The sequence below is a fragment of the Xenopus laevis genome, chromosome 6S (genome assembly GCF_017654675.1).
Source record: "Xenopus laevis strain J_2021 chromosome 6S, Xenopus_laevis_v10.1, whole genome shotgun sequence".
Classification (NCBI taxonomy): Eukaryota; Metazoa; Chordata; class Amphibia; order Anura; family Pipidae; genus Xenopus; species Xenopus laevis.
This window is the reverse complement of record NC_054382.1, coordinates 34,411,368-34,431,800: the sequence shown is the minus strand read 5'-3', so window position 1 is coordinate 34,431,800 and position 20,433 is coordinate 34,411,368. Positions and strand designations below refer to the sequence as shown.

At 36.2% G+C, this 20,433-nt stretch overlaps 1 protein-coding gene across 2 annotated transcripts in view; it reads left to right on the top strand.

The window, feature by feature from the left end:
* Nucleotides 1-20,433, top strand: part of skap2.S (src kinase associated phosphoprotein 2 S homeolog) — a 164,672-nt gene that overhangs the window by 42,979 nt on the left and 101,260 nt on the right. The window contains exon 4 of one of the 2 annotated variants that reach the window (XM_018268770.2): nucleotides 2,926-3,024. In XM_018268770.2, the coding sequence (XP_018124259.1) occupies nucleotides 2,926-3,024 (99 nt within the window). 2 annotated transcript variants of the gene reach the window in all.

Genomic DNA, 20,433 nt, shown 5'->3' with positions numbered 1-20,433 from the left:
CAGAACCATGACGTTACACAGGAAACAGAAGCAAAGAGCAGGAGTCAAAGGAAGGGCAATCACAAGGTTCAGAGCACCTAAGACTAAGCACACTTGAAATCATTGCTGAACAAGGGGTTATATAGTCAGAATAATGACTAACTCAGAAAACCTGTGAGTAGATTAACAACAGGTGAAACAGGCATGCCTACTTGGAAATACAGGGATAGCAATAGTGGTGAACCAGGACCTTGGCTGTCTGCTCAGATAGAGTAGAGGCAATACTGACAACACCAGGTCACTGGTTCAATCCCAGGCAGGATGATACAATCCCTAACCAAATCCAAACCCTAATTCATATATGCAATTTAAGGTTAGGAAGGGTTAAAGAAAGCTGTAAGCATTTTGTAACTTCTGAATTTGTGTGAGAAAAACTCTCTGCCATTCAATTGATCCCCCATGAGGTCACTGCAGATGCCCTATCGTGGCTCAGTCAACTCACTCAGTACATTGTGTCATTCGCATGGCAGATATCCATTGCTGGAGCTTGGCAATGGCATCACAGTGTTTACCTAGAGACTAGTCAGCTTCATTAGAGAAATTCATACTGTAGAATTCACAAGCATGATCTTTTTCTAAGACCTGGGCAGATCTTAGTGTCTGACCATCCCATGGTATCTTTTGACCTGGAAGTAAAAGAAATCGAGATATAATTAAATATCACCCACTTACCTAGTATCGAGTAGAATTAAGTAAAAGGCAATTGGACATTAGAATTTTTCTTGAAAACATTTCCCCGATCATCTGAGTGGCTTCTTCAGTTCACTGAAGAAGCCACTTGGATGAGTGTTGAAACATTTTCAAGAAAAACTCTACTGGGCAAATTCACTAAAGAGCCAATTTTCACCAGCGAATGCTTCGCCAGGCATAAATTCACTACACTAATTCACTAAAATGTGAAGTTGCGTATCAGCAGCCGAACACTGATGAAGCGTTTAATTCTGCCTAGCGAAACTTCATTAGTAACTTACACTTAGGTCAATTTGAATAGGGCGGTTGCATATAGGTTGTATGGACATCTTCATTAGAGATGGAGATTAAAATTCTTGAAGTGGCTACTTATTACAAATGTCCAAGGAAGCAAAATAAAGACAAAAGTGAACCTCTAATGCCCTAGACATGAGCCCACACTAAAACAAATTGGCATGCCCCTCAAATTGGTTACAAAAAATTGTTAACACAAAAATCTTTTATAGTTAGGACTTTTAAAGGCAATTCTGCTTTAAAAAATGAAAAAACGCCAGCATGTTTTACAACTTTTCCGGCATACAGGATATGATGTCACTGACATAAGATTGAGGAGGATGTAGCTTCATCTTATCAGTTCGCCAGGTCTAAGCTGGTGAAGGAAACTCTGGCGAAAGAGATAACGTAAAATTCACACTTTAGTGAATTTGCAGAGTAACGACCGTTCGCCTGAGTGAAAATTTGCCTGCCGATAGGGCGCGAAACTGTGCTCGCAACAGTCTCTTTCACTAGTGAATTGTCATCTACGCCTGTTAGTAAATTGCTAATGTCCCTGCAGATGGGTTTTCTGGAGTATTTTTGCTAGTGACGCCCACTTTGCCCTTTAGTAAATCCGCATCCTAAATGTCGAGTTGACATAATTCTACTAGATACTGAATATCACGACCTGGATAAATGAGAATTTTCATAGACATCCACTTACCTGTAAACTTCCAATACAATTTTTACACAGCATAAATTATTTAAACAATTTAAAATTGACTTTTGTTTTTCAGATAAGTTAGATTCATAAATACACCATATAGTAAAAACTAAAAAGAATACGTATAATTATACTTATATTTGCCCATTTCCTCCTACAAAGACAACCTTATTGCACTATTAATGCTTTTTCAATTGTTAACCAGATGTTTCAGATTACGAACGAGATGACCAATTAAATATGCTATGTAAACACAAATGATCATGTGGCAATGTGGAAAAATTGCCATAATGAAATTTAAGGAGCTAGACAACAAGTGCAGCTGCATCCAGTTGCTGCAGCAGTTAAATCAATAGCATGTCTAGCGTTTGGAGCTGTCAGTGCATGTTTCATACACTTTACATATGTTTCCCCTAGAAGATATCTGAAGGCTTTGTAAAGATTTTTTTATGAGTAAATACATTTTTGGAATGAATGGGAACATTATGTCCCTTTTAAGGAACAATAAAAGAGGAATATGTGAAATAATCAAGAAGTAGTGACTGCTGATTGGGGTGAATGGGAGAAAGACAACACCCCCCCCCCCAATGCAATGGCTAAGCTTTTATTCCTGGACTATGTCATGATATGTGTCATGTGGTATGAGATGCAAAAGGCAAGTTCAAGATTCTTGACAAGCCCTAGGCATGTGTTTTAATACTTTGCCACAATGCTCTGATCAGTAATTCTCTAAACTATAGAAAGGCACAATCTTGTTAGATAACCAGACTGAAGATCAGCATGTTTGAAAATCCCTAGGTATGTTTATTTGAATTTCGTCATACCCTACAGTATGAAATCTGAATTTGCCAGATAGATTGATGGGCTATTGTGAGCAGGTGACCAATCTTTTGTCCTGAGAGGATGGGCCCTGAAAAGATTTGTTGCTTTCTGTGTCCAAAAGAATAACATGTAATAACACTGCTTGGAGGGGTCTAAGAAACTTAAGGGCTATTTTTTTTACAGAAAAGAGGTTAACCATTTCCTGGACGAAAGAAAGGTTCCATATTGTGTCGGACCACATAAAGAAAAAAGTTACAAAAACGAACTTTTACCCTTATTTAAAAAGTCACTAACCATACTGGCAGATGAAACAACAGAATATTATTGTTATTGCATTCTTTTATACAAATAGTGGAACCATTTGTCATGCATTTATTTTGCCTTTTTTTCAGCAGAGACCGACGATCAAGAGGAGAATGATGGGTTTTCCCTTCCTCCTGATGCTGTGTCGATTGCCTCTGATCGTGATAAAGATGAAGAGCTGCCATATGACGGTAAGTTTGTGTTTATGTGCCATTATATTGCTCTCTCAAATCGGTGCATTGGGATTGGTGGGAAAGCTATGATGGAGATAGGACAAAAATAAAGGGCATCAAATGACATTCAGCTCATTTTTGTACTTCCAGCTGAATCTTACAGGAACCAAAGAGCTCTCTCTAGTGGTTCCTACACAGTATAGAAATATTTATTTTGCATCTTATTCCAGGCTGCATTGTCTGCACCTTCTAAACTTTCTATCAGTCAATCTACAATTAAAAGTCTAGTACATTATAACAAACATAGTCTGACTGTTTTTGCAATAAATATATAAAAAAATAATGATACTTCAATCGAAGGTCTATTCTTAGGGCACGTAATAAAAAATGCAGTATGCAATGATAATGAAACATTAGTTGTCACTAAAATGGCAATGGCTCAACACTGATGTCTGTTAGAAGCTGTTCATTCATGGCAGAGAAGTAATTTATGATCTAGTAGGGATTATTTAATAGACATGTACAAGAATGGGATCCATTATCTGTAAACTCTTTATACAAAAAGCTTTGAATTACGGGCCCTCTCCCATAGAGTCCATTTTAATAAAATAATTGAAATTTATAAAAATGATTTCCCTTTCCTTATAACTGTAATAATAAAACAGTACATTGTACTTGATCCCAACTAAGATTAAATTAATCCTTATTGGATGCAAAACTCCTTATTGTATAACCAATGTTAAAAATGATAAGATATGGAGATCCAAATTACAGAAAGACCTCTTATCTGGAAAACCCTAACTCCCAAGCATCTGCATAACAGGTCCCATACCTGTATATAAAATGGCTATGTACATATATTTAATATACAAATGCATTTTCTCTGTTAGAAAAATCATATTTTGTATATTTACCTTTCCATTATCCTCGCTCACCCACTAACCCACCATTTAATCATAAGGACTTTCCTTTTTCATTTTGTTTTACTTTTCTTTTATTTAAAAACTGTATAAAAATTGTCATTCACATCATTAGAGACCTGATTTATTTCAAAATGATGCATATACGCCCTATCCAAAATATTCAATAAGTCGTTTTTCCTCTTGCTTTATTTAAATACTGTAGAAGAAATGGGCCAGCAAGTTAAATAGCACTACCCACTTGCATGCAGCAGAAAACCTGAGTAATAACTCTACTGAATACACTCAGTGGCACATGCCAAATATTTGTGGAATAGTTTTATGGACACAAAACAGAAAGGTGATATTTTCCCAAGTAGCAATAATTTATCATTTATATGAGGAACCATTTAGGTTAATTTTGCAAATTATATTTGTAGGGTTTTTGTATGTGTGTTACTATTATTTAATTACATTCATTGACTGAAAGCATTAGTAAGTTGGTTATAAAGTTATCAATGACTAATGCTTTCTGACACAATATGATGATCAAGCAGTGCCTCTCTGTCTCTGAGTACAATTGCAAAACTAAAATATGTTTCCTGCAACATAGCACTCAAGGTTTTATGTTATCTAGATCATTCCCGTTGGATTCATAAATTGCCTTTATGGGGTATAAAATTATGCCTATTGCAGAAGAAGGATAAGTGAGATGCATACAGGCATAATAAATTTTCTAGGCAATGATAAAGGAAAACATATTTTATCAACCTTAAAAACTTTACCATGGCATTTAGGAGCAATTTGTATATTCAAACATGTTATTCTGTAATATGATGTGATGTGTCTCCTTAAACGAAACAGTTTTATTTTTTTTCCACGTATAAATTTTCGCTTGCGGCAGCTTTAAAGACACTGATTATAGCTGACTAACAAAAGAAATCATTTATAGTTGCAGAACCTAATAAAACAATATGAGCAAAAATAAAGGTTGACACCACAAAACCAGAAATCCAAAACAGTATACCATGCATACAATGGATGGATGATTCTATTTTCTAGTTTTGGTTTTAATAGACGCCATTTCTTAAAAGTTTCCATATAATTTTAGGGCGGAACTCAGAACACTGTCATGTGACCTTATCTGAAGCTATTTTAATGCTACAATGAATAATTAAAAAAACACACCAATCTATTAGAAATTGTATTAGAAAAAATATGTTCAATATTTGAACGGGGAAGTTGTTGTATTGTGCAACCAGCGTGTTTATCCCCCATTACCTACTGTGAAATCTAAGTAAAGCGGAGAGAATTTTAACAATGAGAGAAACTACATTAGTACAGGTCATGCTAAGGTCTGTGACTAAGGGTTGTTGTGAAATCATCCGCAGCATTTACAAAAGTATATATAAAATATCTATAAAATATTTATCTATCTTTTTCTAATAATGCTAATATGCTTGGAAGGTTCCAAAGTGTGTATGCTTTTATATGCATTCTGGGTTTCTCTTTCCGTTTAATATTTCTCCTCCACAGTTCCTCTGGTTCAAAAGTTCATTCTGTTCCCTGTAGACAACCTAATTTTCCAGTTATTCCCTTAAGCCATATGTGTTTTGGTTTCTTTATGGTTTATTAGGTACTGTAGGAAAGTAGAATAAGTTATATCTTCTAATGAAATTCAAGTGCACTTCAGCTTTGTGATGCCCCAACTTGATTGCTGGCAGCAATTAAATCACAGCCCAGCAGTGAATCGAATGAATTTACATGGATGAGGACCTCGAAAGCCAGATACAGTGGCTGTGACATACAAACAACATAAATGTAAAAAATAAAACCAGGTCCTTTTTCTAATAGTGCTTTATTGCTCTTTAGCCTAGCCTGATTGATGGCAAGATCACCGGGATCGTGCTTGCTATCAGGCAGAGTTCATGTGCAGGTTATTCTGAGCTGATAAAGGTTTAGCATTTGGATTCTTACATTGGACCTTGATGCAGGAGATTAATGGAATTTCAATGAGGGTCTGGAGTGGTCACCGATTTGTCAGAAAAACTGATGGAGATTCTATAGTCATGTCTTTTCATTAATACCAGTTGCTTGAAAGGTGTACTACTCCTCCAAACAAAAGAGGTGAGAAAATTGATTTTCAAGTAAGGTTTCCCATTTTTTTATATTTATTGATGTACAGAATAAATGACATACAAGGGACAATTTTCAATAGTAACAGTAGTATTACAATGTTTGCGTTCTTGTGCAGAAGCTACATTAATAACTGGGAGTGAATAATGGAAAGTGGCAGTACAAGCACTGACAGACATAAACCAATTATATGTACATTTACATTTTAGCTAACAGAGGGATCTGTTCTTTATTGTACTCCACTGTATAATCTATGCAGCCAAAATAGGAATAATAAATATAGTAAGCCTTATCTGGCGTACATTCAAGTGTTCAGCCCATTAAATGCGGTGTGTGGGTAATTTCACTATTTTGGTGTATAAAATGCCAAGAAAATTCAGTTAAGAAACCTGCAGTTCTAGTTCCTAGTTATCCTGCCCATAAGTGAGAATTAAATATGGGCAAACTGACAAGATTGTGGATTATCTGAAGCCTTTGGAAGGTGGGTCCAACTCTGTAGTCTTTTCATTTCATATTTGTACTGAAGATCGATTTTCTTGTGTATTGCACCCTGGGTATAACAATAAAGGTATGTTACTATGGGTCCAGGGGTAAAGGGTCCTATAGGGGTACTGACGAATGCTCCATTTCAGTATTTGTGTAACATTATGTTACAAATGTTCTCCTTTGCAGGCATACAATAAATAGACTTTTGTTTCAGAATAATCTAATAGTTTAGGTTTTGAATACACATACAGCTTGCCTAATGAAAGATGAGTGTTAAGCCCCCTCCACCTTTATGAAAATCCAATAGGAGGCTTCCCTAGGGACTTTTAGCCCAAGGGACTGATTTGGACAGAATTTTTAAGTGATAAACATTACATGCAGCATACAAATACATACAAGGAACACACTGTTCTGAAAAATGTAAAACATTCTTTTGGAAGCAACATTTATCAAGCTTGTTTTTAGATTGAGAAATAAAAAAAAAAAACAACTGTAATGGATTAACAGCAAAAAAATAACATATTGCTGCACTGCTTGAAAGCATCCATATTAGTTCAGTGCGACTGTCTTGTTTCATGTTAATGCCATGGGAATCATATTATTGCACCATATCAATAAGGTTAATAGCAGCCTTTCTGTCAATAGTAATAAGATTGCCGTGTAAGATGCATGGTATAGTAACAAAATCCTTGATCAGTTGGGAAGTTCAATTTTTAATGAAACAAATGTGCTTTCTACCTGACATTGGTTATTTCTTGCCCATTTCAGTGGTTTTAATTACTGATGTATTTGCTTGTGGTGAATAGTAAAACCCACAGGGGACGGGACTGCACAAGTAGCAATAGCAAATAGGAAATGCACTACGTTGTACATCGTTAAATCTAGCAATGGGGACAAAGGGAATGTGAATTTATGTGCTATAATGAACCAATAATAAAAGTATGAAATGTAGTGTTCCATGTTTCTAGTATTCCAGATATTACACTAAGGGGGTTATTTACTAAACTCGGAATGCAAAAATCCCAAAAAATTCGATTTTTTTTCTATAAAATCGGACTTTTAAAAAATTCGAATTTTTCGAATTTATTAAACCCCCGAGGATGGAAAAGTCTGAATTAGAAAATCCGGCATCTCAGACCTGTCAAGGTTGCATATAAGTCAATGGGAGAAGTCTCAATGATTTTTTGATGTGCGCTGGGTTTTGTGCAATATCCCAAAGTTTTCAGGCAAAAAAGCATAAGAAATCGGGTAAAAATTGTGAGAATCAGATTTTTTCCCTCAAAGCAAATTTTCAGGAAAATGTAATAAATAACGTAAAAAACCCAAGTGGATTTGATCGGAGTTTGTTGCAGAAGATGTTGAGATAAAATGGGATTTTGATAAATAACCCCCTAAGTGCGGCTTTACAGGTCAGACTGGTGAATATTCTTGTCGGAAGTCTGGGCAATGATGAACTTTAGCAATCCATTGCTCGTGGGTGCTGGCCCTGGCCCTAGATAAGGGATCTTTTAAGGGACCCTGAAAGGAGGGAGGAAATAGATGGGAGAAAAAGTTGTAAAGACTAAAGTTTTGTGGCGGGGGTGGAGGGCTGGGATTTATAATGAGTGCTATGGACTGAGAAAAAAACTATTGTTCAGAAGTTCAGAAGGGACATTTATTCTACTTTAAAATCACCTAAAGCAGACAGAGCTACTGCATAAGTAATGGCACACAGTTCTACTACTACTAGTTCTACTACTACTACTAAGAATGGCACACAGTTCTCTCACCAGCTGCTTCTCAGCTCTGCTTCAGGATTTTTACTTTTTATATTTTTGTATCTGTAGTCACTAATGCTCAAATAAACGCTGAACAAAGGATCATTACTTCGTAAAACAACATGTAACATTATAAAGTTTTCTGTTCAAAACACAAAGGAAATCTTTTACATAGATTATTCATCATTCACATAAGTCCCTGCCCCAATGAGCTTACAGTCTTAGGTCACTATTACATTCATTCAACCCACTAGGGTCAATTTTACACAGGGAGAATATATAAATTCCTTGAAGACAGTTCCAAGCTTAGAATCAAAGCTGCTGTGTTCCTAAGAAAGCTTGGTGAATACTATGGAAAATGCATTGAGCTTTCAATGTACACCGCTGAACTTACATTAACTTTTCTGTGCGTAGACTCTTTGGCAGAAAATATTTCTTAATGACACAACTGCACTATATATTTCTTTTTTGTGTTCCTTATACTGATACTGAGTAGTTGATGGAAGAAGGATTGTAAGAAGTCTATATACTTTTATTTGGCTATGTATTATTTGGTGAGTAGTTCACCAGATGTAGGTTCTGCGTTATCCTCTTGACATTACCTTTATGCATATTAATGTGTGGTTGTGAAATTACACTGATGGTTTGTTGTTGTTTGCATGTTTAAGTGTGACACTGAATGCATAGACTTCCTTATAGCAATATGGGGATATCATGGGGATATATGCCCACCAAGGGGATATGATTGAAAGGAGATGCAATCAAGTTTTCTCTACACATTATTTTTCTGAATCTAGCCCTATTAAATTAATTAATTAACTGATTAACTTTTTCTTTTTACACACCCAGAACTACAGTTTTACTTATACAGATACAGCGTAAATCCAGGCTTTTAGACAGACTATTTCAGTTGTGTTTGATATCCTCAATGCAAGATATTAGAACATGTTTTCTCAGGGATAGGAATGGAGAGGAACCAAACCAAAGAGCAAGAAAGATTAGGCCAAGATTAGCCCATCCAATTCCACTAAAGGATCCTGTTTCAGTTTAGGATTTATTATGTAGCTGACTCTTCTCTAATTTACAATCCACTGTGAGCCATTTTTTAGCATCTGTGTTGAATTTACTTTGCACCATATTAAAGAAACATGGTCACATATTTCTTTCTAATTTACCTCATAAAAACTTAACAAAATATCTTTTCTTTTTTTTGTTTCTTTGTTTAATTGTATGAATGTTATTTTGGTTAACTCAATGAGTATACCTGCAATGATTTAAACTATTATATACCAATATAATGTTTGTATTGTTGAAAACTGATAAAAATTGTCAGTGCAAAAAAAAAAACTGGAAAAAACTTTTGTTGTATTGTCACTTGTGTTGCATTTTCTCACTTATATGGTAAATGGTGAGATGAGCTGTAGACAAAATGTTGATGTTTAAAACAGAGGCATTTTTAAGCAAAGCATCTTCTAAAATCACAATGCACCTATAGTTTTCTATAATAGATATTGTGAGCAACAGAAACTGATGCTCTCTAATTATAGGTGACTGCCCATGGGTCTCTTCCCTCGTATTTCTATAGTATATATCTATTTACAGACATGGTCAAATTTTGCTGATCCATTCAATCAGCCAGAGTCAAAGCAAAAACCAGGTTAGTAAGACCATAATTCATTTATGGATAAGGCTATATAAAAAAGCAGTTCAGATTCTTAACCCCCAATGAATCCAATTTACCACATACAGTAAGTTTGTCTATCTGGCTCCTCCTATTTATCCATTCTCGTTTGATCAGCCTTCTAGCTTATTTGGAAAAAGGACTCCCAGTATTGTAGTTTACTGACAGCTAGGTGACTACTGTTTGCTTTCACACATACACAAGCATCTCCATATTAGAGAATGGTTACAACTCCTAGAAAATCTATGAAAATAATGAGACACTGGCATATAACATAGTGATTTTATAAGGTGAATTTATAATTGCTCAACTGCTGAATTTCTAAATCAGAGCAGTCTCCTGTGTCCTGTGGTCTTCTTAACTGTGACCCCTACAAAAGAGGAAATTCTCAGAACCCATACATAATCCTGTCACAATCACAGTGAAATGAAATGCACTGCACAGCACCATGTTTCATCTGGGCCGCAATGAAAAAGAGGAAAAAAATGGAGAATGTATTGCGCACATGTATATATCCTTTGTGTAATGGGATTCAGGTTACAAAGCTTTATAAATGTAACGAATGTACTGTATGAGTATGAAGACACAGTGCAAATCAATCACTGATACCCAATAGAAATGTTTAAATCTCAAAATTGTATGATGCTTTGTTTTTAGTCTGTGCTTTGGTGATTTTTGATTCATGATATACATTAAATGTTCAAATCCATGCCCCCTTTTCTCTGGAACCCTAATGACCCTGTAAGGTCAATGATATTGACTCAAAAACTGCAAATGGCAACATAGACATAAACGACTAAAGCCCACATATTTATAAAACCATTTATACATCTCTCTCTCTCTCTCTCTCTCTCTCTCTCTCTCTCTCTCTCTCACGCTCTCTCTCTCTCTCTCTCTCTCCCCCCTCCCTCTCTCTCTCTTTCTCTCGATATATACATACAGTATATATATATATATATATATATATATATATATATATATATATATATATAAAGCTTAGACTTCTTACACATCAAAACCATTCAGTTTTTAAACACTAGTAGGGATGTAGCGAACGTCGGAAAAAAAGTTCGCGAACATATTCGCGAACTTGCGCAAAAATGCGAGCGGTTCGCGAACGGTTCGCGAACCCCATAGACTTCAATGGGAAGGCGAACTTTAACATCTAGAAAAGACATTTCTGGCCAGAAAAATGATTTTAAAGTTGTTTAAAGGGTGCAACGACCTGGACAGTGGCATGCCAGAGGGGGATCAAGGGCAAAAATGTATCTGAAAAATCTGCCTGTGTGTGCTTGGAAGAGATAGTGTAGGGGGAGAGCTGTTAGTGATTTCAGGGACAGATGATAGTAAGTTTGCTGGCTAGTAATCTGCTTGATACTGCTCTGTATTGGAGGGACAGAAGTCTGCAGGGATTTGAGGGACATTTTAGCTTAGGTAGCTTTGCTGGCTAGTAATCTACTGTTCTCTTTAAACAACTGCCATACGTTGACCTTGTAGGCATTGTTTGCCCAGTTTTTTTGGACGCAGCCACTGAAGCACAGTTGCCAGAAAAAATATGCCATATAAATGCTGAAAATAGTAATTTTTCGCCATACGTTGACCTTGTAGACATTGTTTGCCCAGTTTTTTTGGTTGCAGCCACTGAAGCACAGTTGCCAGAAAAAATATGCCATATAAATGCTGAAAATAGTCATTTTTTGCCATACGTTGACCTTGTAGGCATTGTTTGCCCAGTTTTTTTGGTCGCAGCCACTGAAGCACAGTTGCCAGAAAAAATATGCCATATAAATGCTGAAAATAGTAATTTTTTGCCATATACGTTGAGTCAACGTATGGCAAAAAATGACTATTTTCAGCATTTATATGGCATATTTTTTCTGGCCTCTGTGCTTCAGTGGCTGCGGCCAAAAAAACTGGGCAAACAATGCCTACAAGGTCAACGTATACACTACTACAGCGGTGGATACGGATTACGTAAAATATATGAATGCTGCTTGAAAAAAGTCACTCCGGTGTTTTTTCTGGAGACGGTAATATTATGGATATTTAGACAGAATGTGAACAAGGTCACACAGCTAGATGGCGGGTTGAAGAAAACAGTGTGCAAATAATGCCTACAAGGTCAACGTATACACTACTACAGCGGTGGATACGGATTACGTAAAATATATTATGGCTGCTTGAAAAAAGTCACTCCGGTGTTTTTTCTGGAGACGGTAATATTATGGATATTTAGACAGAATGTGAACAAGGTCACACAGCTAGATGGCGGGTTGAAGAAAACAGTGTGCAAATAATGCCTACAGGGCAAATAATGCCTAAAAGGTCAACTTATACACTACTACAGCGGTAGTAAAATAAAAAAAAGTAAAATAAAAAAAAAATGAATATTAAAAAAAAAAATTAAAGTTGGTGCTGCTGAACTACTAGGAGCAGCAGATTAGCACACCAGTCCCACTCCCCAACACTGCTAGACTAATAGCACTGGGCTCTTATAGTAGTAGTAGTAGTAGTAGTAAAACAACAAAAAAATAAATAAAAGCAGTCCTTACAAGGACTACTGTTATTGCAGCAGTCAGCAGATGAGATCAGAAGCAGGACAGCTGCCCACTGCAGCTACATACAGAGCACTGCAGTAGAAGGTAGATTACTAGCCAGCAAAGCTACCTAAGCTTAAATGTCCCTCAAACCCCTGCAGACTTCTGTCCCTCCAATAACAGAGCAGTATCAAAACGATTACTAGCCAGCAAACTTTCAACTGTCCCTGAAATCACTAACAGGCAGCAGCTCTCTCCCTACACTATCTCTTCAGCACACACAGGCAGAGTGAAAAAACGCTGCAGGGCTTCGGTTTTTATAGGGAAGGGGAGTGGTCCAGGGGAGAGCTTCCTGATTGGCTGCCATGTACCTGCTGGTCTGGGGTGAGAGGGCAAAAAAAAGCGCCAACAATGGCGAACCCAAAATGGCGAACGTCGCGCGACGTTCGCGAACTTCCGGCGAGCGCGAACACCCGATGTTCGCGCGAACAAGTTCGCCGGCGAACAGTTCGCGACATCTCTAAACACTAGTACAATGTAACATACTAATGAATGAACAAGGTATATCACTACAGAACATTTCACTTTCATGAGAAAGGTTTGCCCCGGCTGTACATACAGGAAGCATAAGTAATGGGTTTAAATTCTAAATGCAAACAAGTTTTAAAATTTAAAATACACAATCAGGTATACTTTTGGCCTACATACAAAATTTCCCCCCCCCCCCAAATTTTTAATGTCATTCACCCCACTACAAAATGTTGCAACCACTGCTGGGCACAAGCAATGCACCAATACAGTTGGATCTGTGTCCCAATGGGCACAGTGGGGGATGACCATGGGTACACCCAACCCCAATTTGTTTGTAATTCAGCTGCCTCATAAAATGAATATCTTTTGGGCATGACATGCAAAGAGAGCCCAAAGACAGGTATAAAGTATAAATTAACATTTTGCCTATAGCAATTCACACTAAAAAAAAAGGCAGTGTTGACACTAGAGGCTACAATGGTAAGGTACATGTAACTTTCTGTATGGTGTTTTTATGGGTACGATTGACCATTTACATGTAAGTCTGTGTTCATGCTTGGTAAAGGTGGCCCTTAATAGTGATTCTATTATAAAAAAAAATGATGGGCGCTTCCACCGAAGAATTGCATATTTGAATGAAGGATATTTGAAAAGTAAACGAATGCAAATCCATTGTGTGATTTGTGCAGTGATGCTGCTAAATACTATTTAGTGCTGCTGCTTTGGCAAGGAACGTTATGAGTCAAAGTTTATACTCATAGGGGATGGGTGGAGCCGTTGGATGAACTCACTAATAAAGGACTCTCTGTCTGGAGGGAGACTGAATCCTTAGGTGAAATATATCCTTATATATCATGGTATATTTACATATCTGTAGACATATAAATTCATATATGTTACCTTCAATAAATCAACCAAAAATATATTTAGGTGATCAACACCTCCCATAAATCAGCAACGCAGCTCTCTCTTAAAACTTGATTTTATTTCTCCATTTAAAGCCACCACACCTGACTCATTTTGTGCGCAGCCGCACTTAATCATTCCCCAGCACCCAAATATAGCTCATATATATTAATAACTGACTGCTATTAATAATCAGCATGCTTTAAAATGGCAGAGAAGCTTAATATGGTTACAAATTGTGCCTCCCACTATTTAAAGGTGTTCAGCCTTTTATTTGGCTCATAGAAAATGTAAGAACCTTATGCTCCTGCCTTGGAAAAAGTTTCACGTGACATCAAATCATTCTGCCGTGCTCTGGACTATCCATTTGTCACCCGGCTGTATTTATTGTTGACATATTGAGGTCCAAACATATGAGGTTTCAGAGATTGCACTTCAGTTTGGGCAGCTGTAATTTAGAAAGCTAACAAAACAGCAGCTAGCTTTAATTACCCGGCGTCAGTGGCGATTAGAATTTGTGCATTTAGCCTATCGCCAAATGCCCGTGATTGTTTTGCTGGTGTTTTCTCAGCTCGAAGATTTAGCAGGAGATGCTTCTCCATTTTTCTTCTGACTCAGAGGGAGTTCAGTGACCTTTTTGTGGCAAATTATGTAGAAAGAAAATATTTATATTCATTTAAAATAACCTCAGTGAAGAAATAGTCTCATTACCCTGTTTGATCAATTTCCCCGAGCTGTAGCTGCAGCATGCTGCCGTTTCCATTGGTTGATGGAATACACTGAGAAGTAGCTAATGGTGATGGGGCTCATCAGGATTGAGTTCAGCCAGCGGTCAGCAACAAATAATGCAGGACTGTTTCTAAGTTTGCGGCTGGTGGAATTTGCTTCATGCCCCAAGCCAACAGCATCACTGAATATTTGGCTATTCGATTAGAACTGAGGCATACTCGCTTCTTAGCAACTGCATTTGCACAACACATAGATTCCGACCGCTTCCAAAAGTTTCCCTTTTGTGCAACAGAATAATTACCATTGTCCGTCCACAGACAAAGAAGTGTGGCAAAATCCTGCCCATCTATTTTTTTAGGCTCCTGCTTCCATCAATTAATTTTCGTATTTGGTTTCACAATAAAACTGAAAGAAAATCACTAGAAACACTCAAAACTTAAATAGTCATTATCTTTGTTTTCACTTTGATTTTTTGTGTATCTTTTACATGAATTACTTTAAGCATGCATTAAATATTTTGTATGAGTCGTGAATAAAAGCATACAGTTAGAAAAATAGAGCGTACATTCAGCTCAGGATAAAATGCTTGGAAAATTAAGATGTAAATATGAAGTGTGAATGGGATTTATAACAAAGCATTTCCCACAGGAAATGAGTCTGGAAAAGGAAAACCTGTCTCTTTTATTGAAGATAAAGGTATTTACAGCCCTTGTAGCAAAGGAGAGAGGCCACGATAGCTCGGTTTTATGGTATATCAAAGCCATGGCTGGAAAAAGCAAGGTTTATTTTATTGCTTTATGGCTTCATGCTGAATTAGCACAGTGGTAATGGGAAGTTCAGACACAGACATCCAAGGATGATATGGAGGCAGTTGTCTCTCAGTATCGCATCCCATTTTCATTATTTATGAGGTATTAAGCCTAAGTTCTCATTTGCCTACATGTTAATTGAAATAGAAGGACATGAGATCTCTAAACAGGTTTTCTCCTAAAATCCCATTTGAAATGAAGGGCTATATGTCTTTATCCAAAATGCTTTTTAAGAATATTCATGTTACCAGGGCTATTCTTAGTGTGCTTTGTGCAAGCTTATTAGATGTGCAGGCCATATGGTACATGTTTTACAGGAGCGGAGAGGAAAGGATGTTACAGATTATAGTAAGCAGCAGGCTTGTACTCCTGTATAAAGCAAACGCCTTTATTATTTGTGCACTATTGTCTAAGCAAAATCACACAGTACATCATTTTAACAAAGAAACCATGGGTTGTGCATGTACATACCACATTTATACATTTTGCTACATGTAGGACAATGATTAGTGTTCAAAGGCTCCTGTGCCTTGCGTTCAATAGTAATCATCAGATCTCATTGACATTGCCAAAATTAGACTATGATTTACTATAGTGGTGTCACCCACCATATATTTTTATTGCTCCTATCTTCTTCTAACATTTTTTTTTCTGTTAGACTACATTATGTCTGCTTGTGTGAGACCGATGTGCATAATGGGCACTAGGGTCTACCACAATGTTTTTATAATTATTTTCTGCTAAATAGGAAAGGATAATCAGGATTGTATATATTAATGTGACAGGTAAGCATCCTCCTTTAATACTATGCCTGTCTGATATGCCAATAAATTAAAAGGCAGGTTTGTCCAAATGTACCCTTTGATAAGTATTATTATTATTTTTTAATTATACAAGTATAGGATCCATTATTTGAAAACCCGTTATCCAGAAAGCTCTGAATTACGGGAAGGCCATCTCCCATAGACACTATTTTAATCGAATAATTTACATTTTTAAAAAATATTTCCTTTTTCTCCATAATAATAGAACAGTACTTTGTACTCGATCCTAACAAAGATATAATTTATCCTTATTGGAAGCAAAACAGTTCCATTGGGTTTATTTATTGTTTAGATTATTTTTAGCAGACTTAAAGAAATAGAAACACCAGAAAATTAAAGTAATGAATATATAATATACTGTTAGCTTCCAATGGTTAAAGCTGTGTGTTTGCTTCAGAAAGACTACTATATTATATAAATAAACTGCTGAGTGGCCATGGGAGCAGCCATTCAAGCTGTAAAAAAGGAGAAAAGGCACAGGTTACTTAGCAAATAACATATAAACCCTGTAGAATATAATGGTGTTTTATCTGTTATCTACTTTGTGACCTGTGCTTTTTTTCTTTTATTCTAACTTGAATGGCTGCCCTCATTGCTACACGGCAGCTTATTTACATAGACTATAGTTGTGTTTCTAAAGCAAACACCCCGATTTTACCAGTGCAGGGCAACAGTACATTATATTTTAATTACGTAGATACAATTTCAGCTTTTGATGTTGCTGTTCCTTTAAGGTATGGAGAGCCAAATTATGGAAAGTTACCTTTTCCAGAAAACCCTAGGTCCAGAGCATTCTGGATAACAAGTCCTATACCAGCATTCTGGATAACAAGTCCTATACCTGTACAGCACTATCATAACAATTTACAGAGATTATATATTTACTATATATAGATGAACAGTTGCGGTGTATTAGTAAGTTATTTGTATGTAAAGTCAGGGCAAGTCATTGGGGGTCGGACTATTACATAATTAAAATACTATGCATGACTTCATGAATTCATAAACTTATTTGCATAGTTGTCTAAAACATGGGGGTTATGTAATAAAATCATTTATGAAAAATGAGCAAATTTGCATCCAGGGAGGAACCAGTGACAAGTAGCAATGTTTAGCCAGTTGTTGAAAGAGTATAAAGCAAAATCTTTATTGGTCACCTTGAGATACTGCCCAACTGCAAATTTACCCAATGACCACCTGTGCTTTTTATTACATATGGGGGTGAAATATCTCTATTTCTCAGTAATTAGTGTAATATGCAGTAATTCCATTACTATGAAAATGGCTGAAACCTGAAAAGTCATATATTTAAATGATTTTTGAACTTGTTGTGTTTAGGAAGTGCAAAGAGGTGAGACTTCTCAAGCTCTCTAAACTTCACCTTCAAATTGTAGCCTGCCCAAAAGTGTCCACGATGCTGAGAGTTTCAGTTCAATTGTACCTGGACAAGTGTAGGTTGGGTATTAAATAGATGGTATACTGTAAATAATTGGTCCACACTCAGGGGCATATTTAATATGCTGTGTAAAAAACGTCACACATCACCATGCTTCACCGTGTAAAAAATAGCGTAAAATGTGTACTTGTGACTTCCGCCAGAAGCAATGTAAAATACTGGCGTCAAATCTGACATTCGCATGACGTTAAATTAAACATACCTTCACCATTTATTTTATACCACTTTTTTCATTGTTTTTTCATCGAATTTCATTTTACACAGGATAAAAAAAATATGCCCCTCGGTGTACCTTGGTCTATACCTTCCCAACAAAGTGAGTTAATCATAAACTCATAAACATCAATGTCTGTGCACAATGGCATCTTAAACTTTTTAGTGTAACACAAAATTTTCACATTATAGGGTTTGGACCTTATAAATCAATCATGTAATACTAAGAAAGCCACCTGAACTGGCTCCTGGATATTTTCTAATATAAGAACAACCCTACTCTAACTATAAATCACTGTAACCAAAACCGAAAAATCCTAAATCTCATAAAACAGGGTTTTATTTTGATAACAAAGACATCATTTTAATGATGTGGAATTATAATCTATTCTAAAGCATAACCCTTTTATTAAGATATTGTTAAATGTTTCATAATTTTATTATAGTTCTTATTGTGACTTAAATGGAATGCAGTGCAACTATGTAATTATTTACTACTTTAAATTAAAGGTGCCGTTTTAGGACTGCATTTGACTATACTAGAGACACAAGGATTAAAATTACTTTCAAAAATAATTGAATTCATTTAGGTTGTCAAAAGTGTGATCCTTTTTTAGGATGTAGGTTGCTGACCCATAAATGAAGTGCTGAATTATACACTATACACTTAGGGGCCAATTCATTAACTTCGAGTGAAGGAATAGAAGAAAAAAAACTTCGAATTTCGAAGTGTTTTTTTTGGCTACTTCGAACATCGAATGGGCTACTTCGACCTTCGACTACGACTTCGAATCGAAGGATTCATACTAAAAATCGTTCGACTATTCGACCATTCGATAGTCGAAGTAGTGTCTCTTTAAGAAAAAACTTCAACCCCCTAGTTCGTCACCTGAAAGCTACCGAACCCAATGAAGGTCCCCATAGGCTTGGCTAAATTTTTTTGGTCGAAGGATAATCCTTCGATCGTTGGATTAAAATCTTTCGAATCGTTCGATTCGAAGGATTTAATCGTTGATCGAACGATTATTCCTTCGATCGAAGTATTTGCGCAAAATCCTTCCACTTCGATATTCGAAGAAAAAAGGATTTTCATTCCCAGTTGAATATCGAGGGTTAATTAACCCTCGATATTCGACCCTTGATGAATTTGCCCCTTAATGTTGAATTATACACTATAGATATTTAAGTGGGATTTTAGCTGTTCGACTATTGCTAAATGAAAAGCCCAAATGTTTGCAATCTTGGTTATATCTGTAAAGGCTGTAAATCATTGTATTATATAATATAATATAATAGACAAGAAGAAAGAAGAAAAAACATTGCTTAGCCATTACACTTGTGCATGTGTCACGTGGCCTTGAAATGAGTGTGTTATAAGGAATATTGTACACCCTACTCAGCCTGAGGCCATGTGGCTATAATTGGCTCTAAAATTCCTCTGTGATTTCTAATATCCTTTCATTTAACCACATGGATGGCACGCTATTCCTTGTATTATATTCTGTGCAGGAAGCTGACATATTCAGACAGATCACAAATTATCTCTGCTGCCTTTTGAATAATCCCTTTTACTTATATTACTGAACATACAGATAACACTGGTGTCTCTTGTATCACATGTTGATTTTTATATAGTTAGGAATGTTTAACAGCACTCCATATAAGAGGTCAGATGCGAAAACCAGGGCTTTTTGGATACAAGCAGGACAAACAGTCAATCATAAGAGACGAGGTACTGTCACAAGGCAGTTATGCTCAACCAGGGCCTATGAGTCAGAACACCAATCATTGGAACTTATGAAGCGTATCTATCTATGATACAAACCTCCATAGCAGTATTTAATATACAATATTATGTTTTAAACCACTGCAACTAAGTAAAAAAGCAGCAGGTCTCTACAGCTTATAAAACACACATATACAGGCAAGGCATCTGTTTGTAACTTTTTGTTTTCTGGAATATGGTCTTTCCATTATGTGGAGCACCATGCCCTATTATTAACATGTATTTTTAGAGTACTGTGCAGTGCTGAGGCTACTAAAGAGTATTTAAAGGAACAGTAACACCAAAAATGAAAGTCTTTTAAAGTCATGAGTAGTAAATAAATAGTGCCAATACACTCACGATACTTGTATTACTTGTGTGCTGCAGGCTCTGCATGTCTCTTTTAAAGTCATGAAACCATAATGTACTGTTGTGCTGCACTGGTAAAACTGGCTTATTTGATTCAGAAAGACTACTATAGTTAATATAAATAAGTTGCTGTGTAGCCATGGAGTCAGCCATTCAAAGCCTTTTCTCAAAGGAGAAAAAAAGCACAATATATACAAAAGTTAACATCTAAACTCTGTAGTATAAAATGGGATTCTTCCAAAATTATCTTTTATCTTCTTATCTATATGGCTTGAATGGCTGCCCTATGTTACACAGCTGCTTGTTCAAATAAAGTATAGTTGTATTTC